This window comes from Passer montanus, unplaced genomic scaffold (genome assembly GCF_014805655.1).
Source record: "Passer montanus isolate IOZ18808 unplaced genomic scaffold, ASM1480565v1 scaffold81, whole genome shotgun sequence".
Lineage (NCBI taxonomy): Eukaryota > Metazoa > Chordata > Aves > Passeriformes > Passeridae > Passer > Passer montanus.
The window spans coordinates 3,005,442-3,024,696 of NW_024373368.1; the positions used below are offsets into that span (position 1 = coordinate 3,005,442).

The 19,255-nt window shown below is 48.9% G+C and overlaps 1 protein-coding gene across 8 annotated transcripts in view; it reads right to left on the reverse strand.

Moving 5' to 3' along the window:
• The window catches only part of GTF2IRD1 (GTF2I repeat domain containing 1), a 69,302-nt gene that overhangs the window by 17,505 nt on the left and 32,542 nt on the right, over nt 1–19,255 (reverse strand). For 4 of the 8 annotated variants that reach the window (XM_039732953.1, XM_039732951.1, XM_039732948.1 and 1 more), the window contains exons 8-20: nt 19,110–19,193; nt 17,543–17,726; nt 16,187–16,212; nt 13,499–13,619; nt 11,057–11,094; nt 9,926–10,006; nt 8,131–8,220; nt 7,497–7,559; nt 6,957–7,022; nt 3,438–3,621; nt 2,235–2,293; nt 2,000–2,065; nt 1,084–1,167 (exon numbers count right to left, since the gene is read on the reverse strand). In XM_039732953.1, coding sequence (XP_039588887.1) covers nt 1,084–1,167; nt 2,000–2,065; nt 2,235–2,293; nt 3,438–3,621; nt 6,957–7,022; nt 7,497–7,559; nt 8,131–8,220; nt 9,926–10,006; nt 11,057–11,094; nt 13,499–13,619; nt 16,187–16,212; nt 17,543–17,726; nt 19,110–19,193 — 1,146 coding nt within the window. The remainder of the gene's footprint in view (nt 1–1,083; nt 1,168–1,999; nt 2,066–2,234; nt 2,294–3,437; nt 3,622–6,956; nt 7,023–7,496; nt 7,560–8,130; nt 8,221–9,925; nt 10,007–11,056; nt 11,095–13,498; nt 13,620–16,186; nt 16,213–17,542; nt 17,727–19,109; nt 19,194–19,255) is intronic. The other 4 variants (XM_039732950.1, XM_039732955.1, XM_039732952.1 and 1 more) reach the window with 4 other exon arrangements.

The window sequence follows — 19,255 nt, forward strand, 5'->3', positions numbered from 1 at the left end:
GCCCAAGGATCTGTGTGCACTTGGTGGGTGATGCAGAGGGACAGGGAAACATGATGTGTCCCTCCAGGGAACTTGATTTTTGGGTGAGAACAGTTTGTGATGTTGAACTGTATAATACTGGTTGCTGAGTGACACTGCCACAACTGCCAGGGCCAATGAGGATGGGCTGCTCCTGATGCACCAGCCACGAGCTCGTGATGCAGCAACCAGCCAAAAGCACAGCAGCCCTGTGGAAGATGGATGGAACCCACAATCATGGTCTAAATGAACTCAACAAACATCCTGGAGGGACAACAGTGTCTACAGAAATGTGGATATATCTGTGCTTGTGGATACACACACACACGTGTATGTATATAGTTGGTAAGTGTAGAATTTTGGCATGATGTAAGTGTTACAGAATAAGGGTTCTGTCCAGGACAGGGTTAATTTTTGCAGTAGCCAGGAGAGGGCAAGGCTAGGAGCTAGAGCTTATTCTGTATCACCTCACATAATTTTCCAGGAATGAGGGAAGGGGTCCCTTCTGGTCAAGTAAGTGAGGCAGAGGGAGTGGTCAGGTAGTGCTGGTTCCCTTTGTTGTTGTTATTCTTTGTTTTCTTATTCCATGGCTGTTTCCAGTAAACTCCTATCTCAATAGGTGATTTTTACCCTCTGTGCCTCCAAGTCTCCAACCCACTGCAAGGGGAGGGAGAGGGGGAAGGGCAAGTAGAGGAGCAGTGCATGGTTTGTAATGCTACAGTGTGAACACTAAGCTGGGGTATAACATTCCTAAACCTGAACACAGGGATAATAGCATTTCCCTGCTCTAGGAACAGGAGGAGCAGCATCTTCCTGTCCCCCAGTGCCTGCTATGGCCTGTTCCTATTCCCTTCCCAGCCTCCCAGCACTCCCTGTGCTCCCACAGCTAACAGGGGCAAATCCCAGAGCTGCCATTCCCTCCTGGTCCTCCTAAGTACCAGCAGCTCAAGGGGGAGATGAGAGAAAGTACCTGGCAAGAAGGAATCAGGAGCACAGGGAAGAGATAAAGAGTTAAAAAAATTAGGAGGGAGTAAGGGGGGGAATAAAACAAGCCTGGATTCTCACCATATTTCTTATTGAACAGGTCCTGGACTTGTTCCCGCAGCGTATTAGCAATGTCTATTCTGGAAAGCCTGGCATCATAATTTTCTGTAAAATAAAGAAACAATTATAGATTTCTGCTGGTATATTAAAAGGCACTCTGTGACTTTTAAGTAATGCCATTTTCTAATTATAGGAAAGCCCTTATCTTGCAATTAGCTAATCTGTGGAGTGGGTCATTCAAAGTCCTTAAAAATAATCTAAACAGAAATATGTTGAGTTATTTTTCCCTCGCCTGTTTGCTAAGAATAAAAGCCACGTGAAATCGAAGATTCAGTTGTGGTAATTACTGGCATTAAAATATAACACACTCCAAAGCCTCTCAGAGAAACTAAAGGCTTTGAAAAAGCTCTCCATCCTTGTGCAAACCCTCACAGGCCCCCAGGGCCCAAGAAGAGATGCCTGAGCAGGGTAGCACTTGCCTGTCCAGCCCACAGGCTTCTCCCCACCACTCTGTCCCCCAAGGGAGCCACCATGAAGCTGCCAGCTAAACTCGAGTGGCATTTATACAAACATCACACAGGTGGAAAAAGCCCCAGAAAAGGCAAACCCCTAGGCTTGGAAACTTAATTATGCATCTTGCAAGGTCAGACAGGGAGATAAGCCAAGCTGGTTAATTAGGGCACCATGCAGAGCACTTCAAACCTCTCCTTAGACCTGTGGGACTGCCTGTCCTGGCTGTGCATCTTGTCTTCTAGTTTCCTGTGCTTTCCATCCTCTCATTCCACCTCCTTCTCTCCTCCTTGCCAGCCTTGTCTTGCTCCTCTGCCAACCCCCCGAGCCCCACACCTGCAGCACTCCCTTGCCACGTCTGTCCCATGCAGCCCCCAGAGCAGGCCAGGGAGCTGTGCCTCAGCCCCCCAAGTCTCCAGCCCCACACCTTGAAAGCCCTGTCTCTTCACAGCGTCCTCCAGCAGCGCCTCGCTCGAGTCCCTCTCGTCGGCGGCTGAGACAGGGGACACAAGAGGAATTAGGAATCAGCACTGCCAAGGGGGATGCATGGGAGGGGGTTTCCAGCCAAAAACAAGGTGGGGAGGGAAGGCTGTAGGAAACCACTCTCACTGCTCTCCTACCTAGCCCTTAACAGCCCAGCTGCTGGGTGTCTCTCAGCCTACCTTTGGCTGCTGGGCTGTCTGACACCGACTCCTTCACGCCCTCCGCCAGCAGCTCCGGTCTGGAAAACAGGGAGAAGCAGAGGGATGTGAGTGACCTCCCTGCCAGGGACAAAGTGCTGCTCCAGCATCCTCAGGACACCACTCCTACAGCCAGAAACCATTCACTCTGTCTGGCTAATGCTATTTAAAAGCTCCTGCAGCACAGCGGGAGAACTGTGGACATAGTTTTCATGCTGACAGGCTCTTTAATGAGCTGATGTGTCACTCCTTGGGATGAGATTAAGTAGGTGATGACTGAGCAGCTTAAGTCAGCAGCTACAGACTTTTAGTGGATATGGTCCTGAACATTTCTTAGGCATGGGAGAAGCTGTGCTTCTTTCAACACAAAATTGACCCCAAAAATTGCCATTTGGGTACCCAATACTAAAGCTGCATAGTGAAGTGAGAGTAGGGCTTGTTAACAAGGGGAACTGAAGCTGTGTCACAAAGGAATGAATCCAAAATCAGGACAGGAGGAAACCCCAAAATAGGATTGGGGTGACCTGAGATCTGCTGTTCTGACACCACAAAATCTCCATGACCCCAATATTTATTTTCTGTTTCAGTCACCTGCAGTATTGGTTGTGCCAGCATTTGGGTGAGAAACCGCCCCCAAAATACCTAAGACATCTTAAAATCCATCTCTGCTGGATCTGTTCCCTCTTTCAGGGCAATGCTCTTGCATTACATTGGTTGTGGCTTTTCCCAGCCCTCTCACAGTTCTTATGACACCCTTGCTCCCCAGCACAGGGTCAGCATCTTTCCTCACATCTGCAGCATCCCACGTGCCCACATGCACATCTGGACCTCAGCTGGAGCCACTTTCTGTAGGAAAACCCTCCAGGGCTCCCAGCCCCTGTCCTTGCTCCACATCTGGGCACCCTGAAGTTTAAAGGCCTCTTCACCCATCCTGCTGAGGTGGCCAAACCTTTGCAAAAGCAGGTTAAAAAACCAAAAGACATAAAGGGACAGATGACAACACCATTGCTGCCTCCCACGGATGGCTCCAAGAAGGCAACCACCCTTGCTTGTCTGCTTCTAATCAAGTAAATTTATTTAAGTGACCAAGTGCTGGGTGCTCCCCAGGACACTGGATGTTTGTGCTCAGCAGGAGCTCTGAGCACAAACATCCTCCCCAAGGCACAGCCACCCCACCTGCCTTACCTTTTAATGACAAACTGGATGTTGTTGCTGGCTTGCAGGATCTTCTTCAGCTTTGCAATCCCGAAGCAGTTGGGGCGGCGCAGCAGGATGCCTTCTGGCAAGCCCACAACAAACAGGTCCTCAGGGTACATCAGGAACTTGGAGTAGGGGACTTTGACTGGCTCTGAGATTCCTATGGCTTTTGCTGCGTGAGAACCCAATCTCATTAGTTTGCTGGACCTCCATGTCAGGTCCAAGCAACAGCAGCATGGTGTGTTGCTGGAGGGATTCAAGAGGTTTTTGGGGAGTTTGTGGCTGGTCTGTACCTCATGGGGATTTCCCTGACACTGGCAGACATGAGATGAGGGACAGAGCCATGCAGCCACCTGGAGCTGGCTTTTGCATTTGCTACATTATCACAGCCTGCCTTCCTATAAAGGCTGCAAGCATCTCTCCACAACGCAAGGGAACTCCACATCCATGGAAACCCCTCTGCTAAGGGAGGAGACAGGGAATGTGCCTGGGGGTGCCCCATCAGCCTGTGCATGGTCCCCTTGCTCTGCTAAATACTGCCAAAGGCAACCAAACAGCCAATGCTAGGCAGTGCTATTTGGATAGATTAAAAAACAGGTTTGTGTTGATTTGGCACAGCCTGGTTTTTGATAGCAGGGGAAGGCCACAGAAGTGGCTTCTTTGAGAAGCTGCTAGAAGCTTCCACCATATCTGACAGAGCCAATCTCAGATGGCTCTGAAGATGGACATGCTACAGGGTCAGTTAGAGAGGCTGGTAACACCTCTGGGATGACACATTTAAGAAGAAAATCAAACCAGCGCACGCGCAGTTTTCTTCCCAGGAGTGGGGAGGCACCGTGGCCGCTGTGGCTGCTGCCACCTTGGAGAGGCCAGTGGTGAGCCTTGCCTGCCTGGCCAGCCGTGCCACGGGTGACAAGGGCAGGGGCAGCAGTGGCAGCTTCCCTTCCCAGTGCCCCACATGAAGAGAGGTGTTAGACAGTGCCAGTGCTGCGGCGGGCACTGCCCGTGCCATGGCAGTGGGGACACATGGCTGGCAGTGAAAACGTGGTGGGCCACTCCCCAGTGCAGAAGTGGGACAAAATCAGCTTCTTGGCACTGTGGGATCTTGCAGCAATCTTTGAATTAGTGGAACTTGTAGGCAATAGTACCTACAAGCAACAGTTTTTCTTCTAGTCAGAGAAAAGGAGGACGTGAGGACATGTGAGGGAAAACAACATGGCAGCAGCAAGGGCAGTGGAAAAGAAAGAGGGGGAGGAGGTCCTCTAAGTGTCAGAGCTGAGACTCCTCTGCAAGCTGTGGTGAGGACTGTGGTAAAACAAACTGAACCCTGTAAGGCATGAAGTCCACAGGGGACACAGAGATCCACTCACAGCCCGTGGGAAAAGTTCTCACGCTGGAATGGGTGGATGCCAGGAAAGCTGTGATCCAGTGGGAAACCCAAACTGAGAAAAGGAGGCAGTGCTATTTGGATAGATTAAAAAACAGGTTTGTGTTGATTTGGCACAGCCTGGTTTTTGATAGCAGGGGAAGGCCACAGAAGTGGCTTCTTTGAGAAGCTGCTAGAAGCTTCCACTATATCTGACAGAGCCAATCTCAGATGGCTCTGAAGATGGACATGCTACAGGGTCAGTTAGAGAGGCTGGTAACACCTCTGTGATGACATATTTAAGAAGAAAATCAAACCAGCGCACACGCAGTTTTCTCCCCAGGGGTGGGGAGGCACCGTGGCCGCTGTGGCTGCTGCCACCTTGGAGAGGCCAGTGGTGAGCCTTGCCTGCCTGGCCAGCCGTGCCACGGGTGACAAGGGCAGGGGCAGCAGTGGCAGCTTCCCTTCCCAGTGCCCCACATGAAGAGAGGTGTTAGACAGTGCCAGTGCTGCGGCGGGCACTGCCTGTGCCATGGCAGCGGGGACACGTGGCTGGCAGTGAAGACGTGGTGGGCCACTCCCCAGTGCAGAACTGGGACAAAATCAGCTTCTTGGCACTGTGGGATCTTGCAGCAATCTTTGAATTAGTGGAACTTGTAGGCAATAGTACCTACAAGCAACAGTTTTTCCTCTAGTCAGAGAAAAGGAGGACGTGAGGACATGTGAGGGAAAACAACATGGCAGCAGCAAGGGCAGTGGAAAAGAAAGAGGGGGAGGAGGTCCTCTAAGTGTCAGAGCTGAGACTCCTCTGCAAGCTGTGGTGAGGACTGTGGTAAAACAAACTGAACCCTGTAAGGCATGAAGTCCACAGGGGACACAGAGATCCACTCACAGCCCGTGGGAAAAGTTCTCACGCTGGAATGGGTGGATGCCAGGAAAGCTGTGATCCAGTGGGAAACCCAAATTGAGAAAATGCCCTTGCTTCCAACCTAGAGCAGCCTAGCCTTAAAAGACTGCAGCCTGTGGATGAGTGACCCACACCACAGCAGTTTTGGGAAGACTGTTTGCCCATGGGAGGGACCCCACAGCACAGCAGATAAAAGACTCCTCTCCCTGAGCAAACAGAATAAGATCTCAAATGGCAAACTGACCAAGACCCCCATGCCCTGTCTCTCTGCACTGTTGGTGGGAAAGAGGGAGGGGCTGGGGGACAAAAAAGATGTTCTAAAGGCTTGTGTTGCTTCTCATTACCCTCCTCTGACTCTGTTAATAATAAATTTACTTTATACCTTTAAATTTGAACCTGTTTTGCCCTTAGAGTGTTTTCTCCCAGTCCTTATCTCAACTCATGAGCCCTTCATTTTTTTTTTCCCCTCTCCTCTGCCCAACTGTAACAGAAAAAAGGAAGGAAGCAACTTTTGTGGGTACTGGTGTTTGGCCAGTGTCAAACCATGACAAGGTTAAAACCCCACCTCATCAGTGTGGACTCCCAGCCTGTTACTGCAGTAACAGGGGGAGCACTGAGAGCCATTGCTCCAATGGCTGCTCCAGCTGCACCCCCAGTGCCCAGCCCTGCCTGAGAGCATCCTGGCTCATCTCCTTGTCCTGCTCACAATGGGCTCTACAGCTCAGCTATGCCCCCAGCTTTTGAGGATTGTCAGGCACAGCCACATCTCCTGGTCCTAGAAGTGGCAAAAACTGTGTGCCAGCTCTCAAAATGCATGTGTGACCTCGCTTGTATTTCTTCCCAGTTAAATAACCTCTCTAAGCAGAGATGAGCAGAGCATGCTGAGTGCCAGCCCCCACCACCAAGGTGCCACCAGCTTTTCTGAGCCATGCAATGATCTTTGTGGGTGGAAAACACTCTCTGAGATTCAAACAAATGATGGGGAAACCACTTTGGACCCTCCCTCTGCAGGATGAAGGCAGCAATTCCCAGGCTGCAGCCAGTGAAAGAACTTTAAGAAAACCAAGGGGAAGAGCTGCAATAACAAGGCTGAAGGAGGTTTCAAATGCATTTGTGAGCCCAGCAGACAACAGATGAACAAATCAGATTGCACCTTCACTCAGCTGCTGGTTTGGAAAGGGCTGGTGACAAAGCCAGCAGCTGGCATGATGAACATTGTTAATGACCATCTTACCGTATCGTGAGCTGAACAAAATTTCAACTTGTTTCCTCAAATGACTTAAAATGTCCCCTATACCATCTGCAAAAAAAAACCAAAAAACAAACAACAATACAGAGAAATGCTCTGAGCAACCAGCTGCTTCCAGGGCAAGCACTGTGCAGGTGAGCAGCCCCTGCCTGACCTCTGGCAGAGACAGCCATTCACTCCCCATGCCCTCAGATCAGTGCTAGTCCTCTGACAGCAGCCTCCAAACTGATCTCCTAACAAGGAAGGGCAGGGATGCATCTGCTACAGACCCATGCTAGCAGTCAGGAGCAAAAAAAGAAAAAAAAAAAGAAAAAAAAATAGAAGAAAAAGTAAGTTCAAGCACAAGAGGAGAGGACAGGGCCCAGGAACACAATGGTGCGCTTCTGTGGCAGAGGCTTTGGAAGCTAAAGGCTTTGCTGATAACATAGGAAGCTCACAAAATCTAACCTAAAATATATCTGTGTGCATCCATCCTTCCAAAAACCTGCAGTGATGGGCAATGCTCAGAGTTCACCACACACTCACCTGACCCCTCCATCTGCTTTTCTTCATGTCGAGACTCCTCACTGGACCCCTTTTCTGTCTCTGCTGAGGAAGAAGAGAGTTAGCAACAGCAAAACCAGACAAGACATGAGCAGCTCTCCAGGTGCCCTGCAGCCACTCAACTGCTCCCTCCCCTCACTGAGCTCTGAGCAAGTGTCCCAGCAGAGGCTGGGCTGGTACCAGCATGCCAAGAGCTGCACTGGCAGAATAAACCCAGTGCTTCCACACAAGAGGGCTGCCCACCCTTGGGCTCCCTGGGAGAGGAGAGACCCAGCAGGAGCAAGGGCAGCCACAGGGCAGCATACATCCCACAAGTCAGTTCCAGGTGTGCCCTGGGCAAAGGGGCTTGGGTTTGCAGCATGCTGGAGTTGAACAGAGGATGGGAAGGAGCAGCAGCGCCAGGAAACCCACCAGTTTATGCAGAAAATCTACCAGTTTATGCAGAAAACCCACCAGTTAATCTATCAGAGCTCCCAGCTGGCCTCACTGAGGCCAAGACTCTGGAACTGCTCTCGAACTCCACCACTCTGGATCATAAATGGTATTTCCTAATTTTTGACACATGCATGAACACCCCTGCTACCCTGCAGTCTCCCAGATGCTTCACTTCTGGTACCTGCTACTGTTTCCAGGATGTATCTGGATTCCTCGGAGGCCGTGTGTGTGGGCACTGGGTCCTGCATTTCCACCGAAGCCGGGGATCGGTCTGCGGACAAAAACCCACAGACACCTTTTGTTCTGACACCAGCAGGACATTGTCCCCAAAACAGCGTTCAGAGGGTCCTGGCTGTCAGCAAGGACTGAGCAAAGGGCCCCCCACTCCCAGGAGCCCCACATACAGAAGATGCTCCGGGGATGCATCTGCCTTCTTCCTCCCAGAACCACCCAGAGCTCACCCCTGACACGACCTGACCTCTTGGTCTGAGGGAAAGAAGCAGAAATCTCTTCCTAACCTCCACAGAAGGTGAAGAGCAAAACTAGTTCAAATTATTTTCTTGGCTTAATTCCATCTGGACACTCAATTTTGACTTAAAAAGCTAATGCTGCATGATTTAGCTACTACATGAGGTAGGAAATGGTTCCACTAATGCTGCCTTTCTCAACAAAATCAACCCTCTTTTGGTTTCCCTGACATTAAACCTTTCTTCCCAAGTGCTAGGCTGTCCAATACCCTCAAAGACCCACCCAAATTCAGCTTTAAATGAAGTTTCAACTAGTTTATATACTTCAATCAGGTCACTTCTGCTCTCACAGAATAAATAATCCAAATTTCACCAACTTCTTCCTGTAGGTAAGCACCTCTTTTCTATTAATCCTCCTCCTTGCCTTCAGCTGTATCCCCTCTGATTCAACTCAATCCTCAAATAAGGCAAGAAAAGGTGGACTCTGGACTTGAGGTATGATCTCCCTGGCACTGGACAAGTGGTAATTCTTCCCACTCCTCCCATGGACCTCCAGCTTACCACGTATCAACTTTCTTCTCTTCCATTAGCTGCCAAGTTGAAAAAGAAAGTGTTTGATCTACCACTATGCCTTGTTCTTTCTCCTTCCCCTCTAGTAACCATAAAGAAGTCTGTTCTACACCAATCCTGGAGTGACTCCTCAACTCTCACCTTACTAAGGGGACTGCTACAATTTAGGTACAACAGCTGGTGGGGCCTGGTGTCACTCACCAGAATCACTCACCCTTAGGCATGTTAGAGTCCTGTTGCTGCCCTCATTCTGTGGAGCTTACTAATTAATGGTTGTAAAGCACACTGAAAATGCAAACTGCTAACAAACCATTCACTAAACCCTGAGGATCATCCTACCATGTGCTGCACTGTCCAGGACAGGTAAGTGGAAAACTGACTCTCCCAGCTGCCCCTCAAGCATGTCATCTCCATCACAACCCATTGCCACTGACCTCCCTGGGCAGAAATGTGGGGAACTTCCCCCATCAGTGTCAACAATTCCATCACATTTTTAGCATGTGCTGAATATTAAACCTGCCTACTATTAGACCTATTAGACCTGCCTCCTATTAGTTTTTATGAACTCTTCAAAACCAGGCTGGTTTTCTAAATGAAGGACCTCTTCAAAAGCATCCTGCACTCAATACCTGGGATCCTCCACATGAAGCAAAGCAGCAAACCAGGCTCGCTTTCTCCAGGGGAAAGGCAAGATAGGACAGCAATGAAGGAGAGAGAAAAACAACAAAGAGCCCTAAACCACCTTCCAGTGCTCCCAGGAAACCTCGATATGTTCCTACGTCAGCTAAGGAAGACCACTGCAGGTAAATGAGGGAACCTTACATGCTGGGAAATACCCTGCAAATGCCTGTTCTCAAAGCAAAGTGCTGAAACATGATGCTGAAATATGAGCCCTGCCTGGGCAGCACCACTGCACACAGATGGTACCCCAGCAGCTACCTGGTACGGTGATCTGGATGATGTTCAGCTCGTCTGGTTCGATTTTGATCTGCCTGATCCCACCTAGCTCTCCTGAGGTACCTATGGGGAAAGGCAACGGAAGGCAGTCGCCAACAGGATCCAGCAATCTGCCCAACACAGCACCAACAGCATCCAGCAATCTGCCCAACACAGCACCAGTGCAGTGAAGCTGTCACTTCAGTGCCACCTGAGCTTGCCACAACAACAAGGCTTCAGTCAAGTGGCCCAGCAGCATCAAGCCCAAGGCATGCAGGTACCCAAAGGGACACCTGTGGGCATGGCTTCTGCAAACAGCCTGGCTGGAGGAGCTGTTGGTGCCCACAAACTGGCAGCTGCACCTTGCAAAATGCTCCTTTCCTGGCTTTCTTCACTTAAAATGAACTGGGCCACCAGTGGGCCTTGGCGGAGACACCAGAGGAGCTGTCTCCAGCGGGTAGCTCCTAGCAATTTTAATGCTCCCAAACTCATGCCTGGAACTTTCCCCTATTCTGACTGAAGCTTCATCACACCAAGATGAGACCAGCTGAACCCTGGTGAAATTCAGTGTGGTTTCAACCCCAGTCTGTGCTGAGCAGCTGCCCCAGGAGGAGGCTGTCCCAGGAAGAGGCTGCCCACAGTCCTCAGCCCAGCTTCCTCTTCTCTCAAGATAAATTTCCTCACTTTGGGTAGGATAGATCAACTGCAAGGCACTGAGTCCCAGCTTGCAGCTTGGAAAGGCAAGACAGCATGGCTTGGTGTGGTTTCAATGGGTCCAAGCCCCTAAATCTGTGGAAAAGCACATCCTTTTCATTCATGGTGCTCAGAATACCACCACTGCTGACTTCTCAGTGGTGGCTTTCAAAGGAGCTCAGAGAGTGAAGACTTCTCTTAGCTTTGCATTTAAGCACATGCTTAAGTCTCATTATTTCAATTTGTGCATTTTTAGGCCCCAGCTGTAGGGTCACAGGGTAAGAACCTTCCTCTCTGCATCAATCAAATGGGGAAAAAGTCCTCAGACAACTGCACTGTGGTGCAATCAGGCAACTAAACATTCAAGTTACTTTGCAGGCATCTTTCTCTAGAGTGCCTCCCATAACAATGTCTTGCAAGAGAAAATGAGTTATTCCTCACCTGGTTCACAGCCTTCAGAAACACTACACTTCTCAGACCTGAAAGGGAAAGGCAGACAAGAAAGGTGGTCATGGTGTAAGAAAAGAGAGAGCTTAAAACCCAGTGGTATGTGAACTGATCCTGGCAGGAGGGAGAAATGCTGCCTGGTGTCACAGAGGGCTGCAGGAGCTAGAGGGGTCCCCAGGGCCACCACACCCACAGCCCCAGCAGTGGCAGAGCATCCATGGCTGCAAGGTCTGCGAGCTTCTCTGGAAATAAGCTTTGCTCTCAAACCCACCCTGGTCCTGCACCCTTGCTGATGGCAGCCCTGCCTCTACACACCCATGGATGGGAGTGCAGCAGAGAGCTCCTGAAAACAAGAGAGGTTGTTTTTCAGCCCAAAACTTGGTTGGCTCTATCCCTTTGTGACAGAGAGCAGTGCGTAAGTGTTATTACAGTGTGGTTACTCATGGAGGTAAAAAATAGGGAGAAAGGAAAAATCAATTGATTTGGTAAATATTTATTCTGTTCAAAGCTCTTCTTCACTGAAAACTGGGCACTATCCCAAATTCCCATCTACAGTTAACTTCACATGCTCAGGAGTTTACACAAGTTGTTCTGCATCCCAATGAGATTATTTTGCATTCCCAGGATGCATGTGCTTCCCTGTGTCTCTCTTGAACAAGGACAACCACAGCTTTTTGGCAGTAAGGGACCTAAAGAACCACTCTGGAAAAAGCACTCCTTCATAATGGTGGTCCTTCAGGAGGAAGGAAAATCCTTCTGAGCCAGGGCCTGTTGGCTCAGGAGGGATGTTCAAAAGCACTTCTCACTTGCCTAAATGCACTCAGGAGCATCACCAGAACAAACCACAAAACAAGCCGTGAGTGCTCTTCAATTGCTGTTCCTAAATGTGGAAAGGCAAAAAGGATCATTGGTCTAGAAGGGATATATACTACCTGGGAGCCTTGGGAAGGGTTTTAAACTCTCCCACTTCAGGTCAAACCAAACCTTTCACCAAGGAAGTCTGGGGGGAGGGCTTCTCTGGGGTGTGCATTGCACCTCACAGTGTCTGGCCCTTCTCCTGGAGTACTGGACACTGCACTTTCCCTGGAGCAGGACTCTGACCTGGGGGGACCATTCCTATGGAAACACTCCTACCAAGGCACAGAGGTTCCTCATTTGCAGAAAGGAACAAAAACCAATCTCCCACAAACCCTCATTTGAAGCTGAAGATACCTAGAAAGATGGAGACAAATGCCAGCCCTGCAGACTGGGCAGCTCAAGAGGTCTCTGCCCTCCAAAGTTTTGATATTTCATATTGCCAGGCTCACTCATTGAGGTTCTGCTGTCCCAGACATGCTTTAGGGGCATGCAGCAGCCACATCCAAGGGAACAAACCTGAAACAGCACTGGGGATAACCAGAAGAGACCCAAACTGTCACAGGTTCATGTCATCAAAGAGCCAAGCAAGGAAAGGAGCCCAGGAGATGTCATGGATGGACAAAGACAATTTACCTTATTTCCCCATCTTGACCTGCACAGCTTAGCAACCACACAGCTCTGTCTGGAGCTCCAGCTGGTGGAGCTGTCAGTGCTGGGCAGTGAGCTTTTGTGCCAGAGAAGCTGAGGAGCATTCTTTACTCCGTTTGTGTGAAGCAAGGCTGGGAGAAGGCTCCTTGTCTTACAGCAGTTCATAATGCTATAAACTGCTGCCCTGCCTCTGTTCCTTAAAATTACTTCAGAGGCTAAATTACACCTTGCTTCCACTGAATTAAGAATGAAGGAAACTGGGCTATAAAGAGACAAACACCTCCTGGATCTCCCAGGCTGGGTTGGAAAGCTGTATGCTATGTGGTATATGCTCCACAGGTGCTGCCAGCGTGTTTTGGACCTGTCTAGTTCATGGCACAGTTGTAATAGAAACAGGTACTCTCATAAAAACTCTGCTGACCTGCTGGACTGTATAACCCCACCTTTATTAAATGTAAGGCTCCTTATGAGGTTTCTAAACAAGCAACGCTTAATTAGCAGGATGTTGTTACAGTGTGGGCTGAGGGTAAATCCTTTAGGCCATGCATTAACACCAGAGACAGTTCCAGCAGATAATCCCAGGCATGGCTCTCACTTCATCAGTTTTGCTCCAAGTTAATGATTCCAAACTTCTGGCTTGCAAAAAGATGGGGCTGCTTGGCCTCCTCCTGCGCTGACTAGCTGTACCATTGCTGTGGGATTTTAGGGAGGTAGGAAAGCAGCACCAGTTCAGCCACTCACCTTCCCAATGTGGACTTACAACATTTCCCTGATGCTCTAGCTTACTGACTCAAACCCATGGCACCCTCCTGCACCCACTGGACATTGCTGATGAACACTTCAGTAACCTGCTGTGCACATTAACAGCCGCAAAATGACTCTCTGAGGGGATGTCACTTTGCAGGGAACAGGGACAGAAATCCCACTTACCTGCTGTTGGCTTGAGAGGTGCCCCCCAGTTCCAGCGTGGCCCCACGGTGAGGCTCAGGGGAGATCTCACGGGGAGGGCTGGAGGGCTCCAGCTTGGTTGGATCTTTGGTAAATTTGCTTCCTGTTGCCAGGTGTGCATGGTGGGTTTTGGGAGAAAAGCAAAACCAGGATTAGCAGCTGGAGGTGCCAATGTTGCAGCTTGTTCCCCTCCTAGTCCCAGAGCTGAGGTCAGGGTAGGGGAGTGGGTTTTCATGTTTCACCTGCTTGCAAAGACAAGGGTGTGATTCCACTGGGTTCACATGCCAAAATATTAGCAGGACATTTGCTTAACCCTCTCCATAACTATGTGTGTGCTGGGATGCCCTGCCAGGAAAGAGCATCTCCAGAAAGGGCTGGCTGACAGGACAAGAGTTCCAAGAGTAGGGACGAAGGTCAGAAAAACCAGGGCCATGGATCATTGCTGTAGGAGCAAGCCCCAAAGTGGGGAGAGCCCTGTCCCAAGGGAAGGGATGTGCTGCACTGGATGCCAGCTTGGCAAAACACAGAGTAGCAGAGATACAGGCAGTCCTGTCTCACAGCTCCAAGCCCATCAAGCAGCTGGAGAAATCTGTCACAGTGACACAGAGAGGGACAGAAGCATCCTGCCACCATGAAAAACTTCCTCTCTCTCTTCCCTGTTCCTCAGCAGCCTGAAAGGAGCTGAAATGAAGGCTCATCAATGACCTTGGAGATGGAAAGAGTAATCTGAAGGCAGAGTAGGAAATAAAATCAAGCAGGGAAGTGAGCAAAGAGCTGAAGAATGAGGGCTGGGGCAAGGAGGGAGTGAGACTACATTGTGAGGCTGCAGAAACCACAAGGTGTCTTGTTAAACAGCTGTTGTCAAAGGCCCTTTGCTGGTCTCAAAGCACCATTACAATATCCTCACCCTTCTAAAACATATTCCCTCTATGGGAACCTGATGCCACTTTCCTTTTGGTTCCAGCCTGTGAGAAAGGGCAGGGCTCTGGCAATAGGATCAGCAGAAACACAGAACCTTAAAAACACTATTTATGTACTGACAGTCCAAAAGGCTCCTTTTAATTTGTGCTTTCTATGAACCAAATCTTGTTCTTGCACCAGCACAGCCTGCCTGAAGCTGCTACCCAGGGGAGTAACAAAAATAGGTTTCCGAGCAGTGGTGGGTATTTTAATTAAAGGGTGAGCAAAACTTTATGGGGAAGCTTTGGGATACTTCACAAATGGCAACTTAAAATACAGCTCCACTCAGAAAATAATGTCTTTGCAGAAATGGCACCTCCTGACTCAGCAGATGCGGATTTTTTTGCACAAGCTGATGTGCTGACACAAACCACAGAGAGCCAGGTTTAATGGGTTTTGCTTCTGGTAGCCCTGCAGGGAACTGTCAGGAGAGTGGGGCCTGTCACCCACCTCAGCTCTGCTGGGTTTGCTTCCTCATCTCCAAATATCCACTTGCACCTGCCTGCCATGTAACCCACAAGCCCATAGCACAGGTCTGGAGCTGATGTGCAAATGTACATGATGCCTCCCCCAGACACCATGCAGGCATTATGAAAAGAAAATCCAAGCATCCCAAAACACAGCTCAGTGCTCCATCCCTTGGGGATGGGCTAGAGCTTAAAGAAATCCTTTTCTTGAGAAAAAAAAAGCCATTAACAGCTTTAGACAAAGAAATCCCTCATTTGGGTGGGACCCCCTCCAGGTTCTGCTGGTGGCTCCAGCCTGTTTTGGGTGGCTCCAACCTCACCAGGTTGCACTCTCAGGGCTGAGGCTGTCATGGGGCAAGAGTGATAATCTGGCTGGCAGAGATATGTGGGAAGAAGGTGTCTGGAGAGCTACCAGCATGTGCAGTTGGCAGCTCAGGGGGGGGAAAAAAAACCAAAACACCACCCCAAAACATGCCTTTACTTGAGAGCCAAGCCCAGGCAATCCAGGACCCGGGTGTGATAAATCTGGATGCAATGCCATATTCCAGGTGTGTATGAGGGCATTGCAGGAGAGTGGGCTGAGCCTGACAGCATGGCTACCTGTCTCCTTCTATCTGCCAAAAAGCACTTACCATGGAATCACAGATTGGTTTGGGCTGAAAGAGACCCTAAATACCATCTTGTTCCACCCTGCCATGGACAGGGACACCTGCCACAACCCCAGATTGCTCCAAGCTCTGTCCAACCTGGCCTTGAACACTTCCAGGGATGGGGCAGCTGCAGCTTTTCTGGGCAACCTGTGCCAGGGCCTTGCCACCCTCACAGTAAAGAATTTGTCTGGCTTCTCCACTCAGAGAAAAAAAGAAGTAAAAACACAGAGCAAAGAAAGCCAAAGAAAGAATAAGTTACCAGTGAGGAAACACAGCAGTAATTTTCTTCCTCTTGAAATTACAGATACTGCCTCTACTGTGGCTCAGCTGATTCAAGAGCCAGCCCAGCCTCACACACCAGGAATTCTCACTCAAACCTTCAAAACTCAATTTTTAAGGGGAGTACAGAGCTTGCACTGATACCAGGCAAAGGCAATCTCAGCATGTCCTGGTGTAGGGCACAGACAAGGCTTGTCCTTCTAACTGCATGTGTCCTGCACTTCCTCTGCTTACAGTGACATTATTTCAACTCTGCTTCTCTGGATAACCTTTCAATTTTGTGGGCACTAAATCAAAGGATTTGGAGAACATACCTGTAAAAATTCTTTCGTCAAACATCCTAGGAGAGAAGGAAAAAAAAAAGAAAAAAGAATTAGAAATAGATGCTGCTAATGACTGAGTTGGAGGTTTAATTAATGAATAGCATTAAACCAAGTCAAACTAGTAATTTTTTTCATTCTCTAAAAATACTGAATGAATTTTTCAGCTAAAAAAAGGCCTTTTAGCTTGTTGTGCAGCCAAGCACCCTTATGGCATATGCTTTTTAACTAAAGCACCTCTAAATCTGCTTATAAGTCATTGTCTTAATAACTTATTAAAGGAGGCTGCAATAGGCTGGCTTTACAAAAAGAAGTAGGACCAAAGTAGCTGTTACTGGATCTTCAATTTCCAATGCAACCCTATAAGTCATTGTCTTAATTTAACTTATAAAAGGAGGCTGCAATAGGCTGGCTTTACAAAAAGAAACAGTAGGACCAAAGTAGCTGTTACTGGATCTTCAATTTCCAATGCAACCATTGACCAGGATGTCACCTGTCTCCTGAATATTGTATTTTGGTGCACCTACAACTTTGCTCATAGGAGCAAACTATGTCCAGACCACATCCCACAGCCTGATCCAGCCTGGGGCAGCCTGCACAAAGCAGGACAAAGTGACTTCTCTACCAACTGACATCAGGAGAGCTAATCCTTTTCAGGATGCCTGAATTTTATCAGTGTTGGTGATTTTAGCCCCTTTGGGAGCCTTGTCCAGGATTTTTCTGTGCTGTAGTTTCACACCTCTAGGAATGGAACAACACAAGTGCTGCACAGGCAGGGACTGGATACATCAATGTATTATAGAGCAGATTTTCCTGACAGAGAAGCAAAGAGAGACTGCACAGCACAGTGATAACTAGGAATACATCCACTCCTCCTGCCCAGTGGAAAGGCAGACACCTGGACACAGTGCCTGTCCTGTAGGTGATAGATTCTCATCACCAGATACAGAGGATGGGCACGAGTGATCAGTGAAACACAAGGTGGATGGGAATCCCTGTGAGAATATGGATGTTCCTCCCTCCTCCCATCCACCAAATGTCACTCAAAGTCCTGCAACCACCTTCAAATGTTTGGGTGGCATCAGCAAAGTTTGGTGCCTGTGATCACTTAAAACAGGGTGGCAGAGCTTGGGGGTCAGCATGGTACAGCCAGCTCTGCCACATCCTTGCAGAAAGGGAGAGAGATGAAAACCAGAGGTTTGCAGGGAGAAAGAGCTTTCAACTGTCTTATGAAAGAGGGTGAAATGAGTTTTTGGTGTCAAAACAAACCCTGCAAGCATGGAGAGAGCACAGCTCAAATCCCTGACATCCTTGAGCCATACACTTCCTTTTGCTGTCCTTGCCACCCACCTTTTGATGACAAAATGGATGTTGTGCCTCTCCTCCAGTATCCTTTTGAGCTTGGGGACCCCATAGGTGCAAGGTCTTTTGAAAGGGATTTTGTCTGGGATGCCAATGATCTCCACTGCCTCGGGATCACAGGCAATCTTCCTGTAGGGGACAGGGACCATGTGGTCCAACCCCAAGGCTTCAGCTGCAAGATGAACACATGGCTTTCATTTACACAAGTGCTTTGTTTTTTTACAGATGCTAAAACAAAAGTGTGAGGGCTCGAACTCAAGGACAGCAAATGCCTTCTGCCCTCTTCTCTGCTTGTCCCAGAAAGTGAGCCCCGGGAGCAGCTCTCCCACAGGAAATGGGACAAAAGGAAAGCAGCAGTAAACACAGCTAAGTGTCTTCCAAAACTCCCAGACATGCCCAGTGATGACAAACCAGGAGTGAGCTGGTCCAAATATCAATCCCAAACTCCTTGTGACCCACCCCAGCAGGTTTGTGAGCTCTATGATTCACAAGCTGCATAGCATGTGGAATAATAAAATTGTTAATGTTGGAAAAACTCTCTAAGATCGATTCCAGCTGTTAACCCAGCAGCATCATGTTCACCAAACCATGTCCCCAGGTGCCACATCCATATGCTTTTTTTGAACATTTCAAGGGATGGTGACTCCATCACTACCCTGGGCAGCCTGTGCCAGTGCATGACCATCCTTTCAGTGAAGAAATTTTCCCCAGTGTCCAATCTAAATCTTCCCTGGAGCAGCCTGAAGCAATTTCCTCTAATTCTATCACTTGTCACCTGGGAGAAGAAACTGAGTCCCACAACTTCTTTCAGCTAATTGTAGGGAGTGGGAAGATCCCCCCTGAGCCTCCTTTTCTCCAGGCTGAGCCCCCACAGCTCCCTCAGCTGCTCCTCATCAGACTCATGCTCCAGATTCTTCCTAAGCTCTGTTACCTTTTGGACACACTCCAGCACCACATCTATAAATCACAAGTTAAAGGGCTTGTCTCAAGCCCATATACAACTCACAGGTGACAGAGCACACATCTCCAGCCCATCTGTAAGTCAAAAATTACACAGCCTGAAAGGGATGGCACAGCTGAAGCACCCACCAGCCCCAAGTGATCTCCCAAGCTTCCACCTGCCTAAATGCCCAGGAGCTACACCAAAAGCACTGTCCACAGCAAAGGAAGGAGCAACAACATATGCAAGCCATGCAGATGGAGAAAAAAGCAGCTGCAACAACAACCACCTTATTTTTACCTGCCACATGTATGTAAAGGGCCACATGCCCCCACTCCTGGTGCCCAAGTGCTATGATCCATCTTGCCACATTCCCAGACAGGGCTGCTTTACAGCCCAGTTATAAATTCCTTGACTATGGTGTGGGGCTCCGAACAGAAATATTGACATAACCTTCAGGAGACTGGGAGCTGCTGAGCTAAATGTGTTAGGAAGAGCAGGGAGCTCTAGCATATGGCTTCTGCTGCTGTGTTAGGGAACAAAAATGATTGCTATATAATGATATGCAATCCACAAGCACTGCAGATGCATAATGGGATATTAACTCCTACTCACCATATCTGCTGTTAAAAAGAATTTGCACGCACTCCCTAAGGGTGTTGATGTCTTCAGTTTCTTTTATAAAACTGTCCCACTTATCTATCAAAACAAAATACAAGAAATAAGAAACTTCCATATGGTTCGTACACAGCAGATGCACT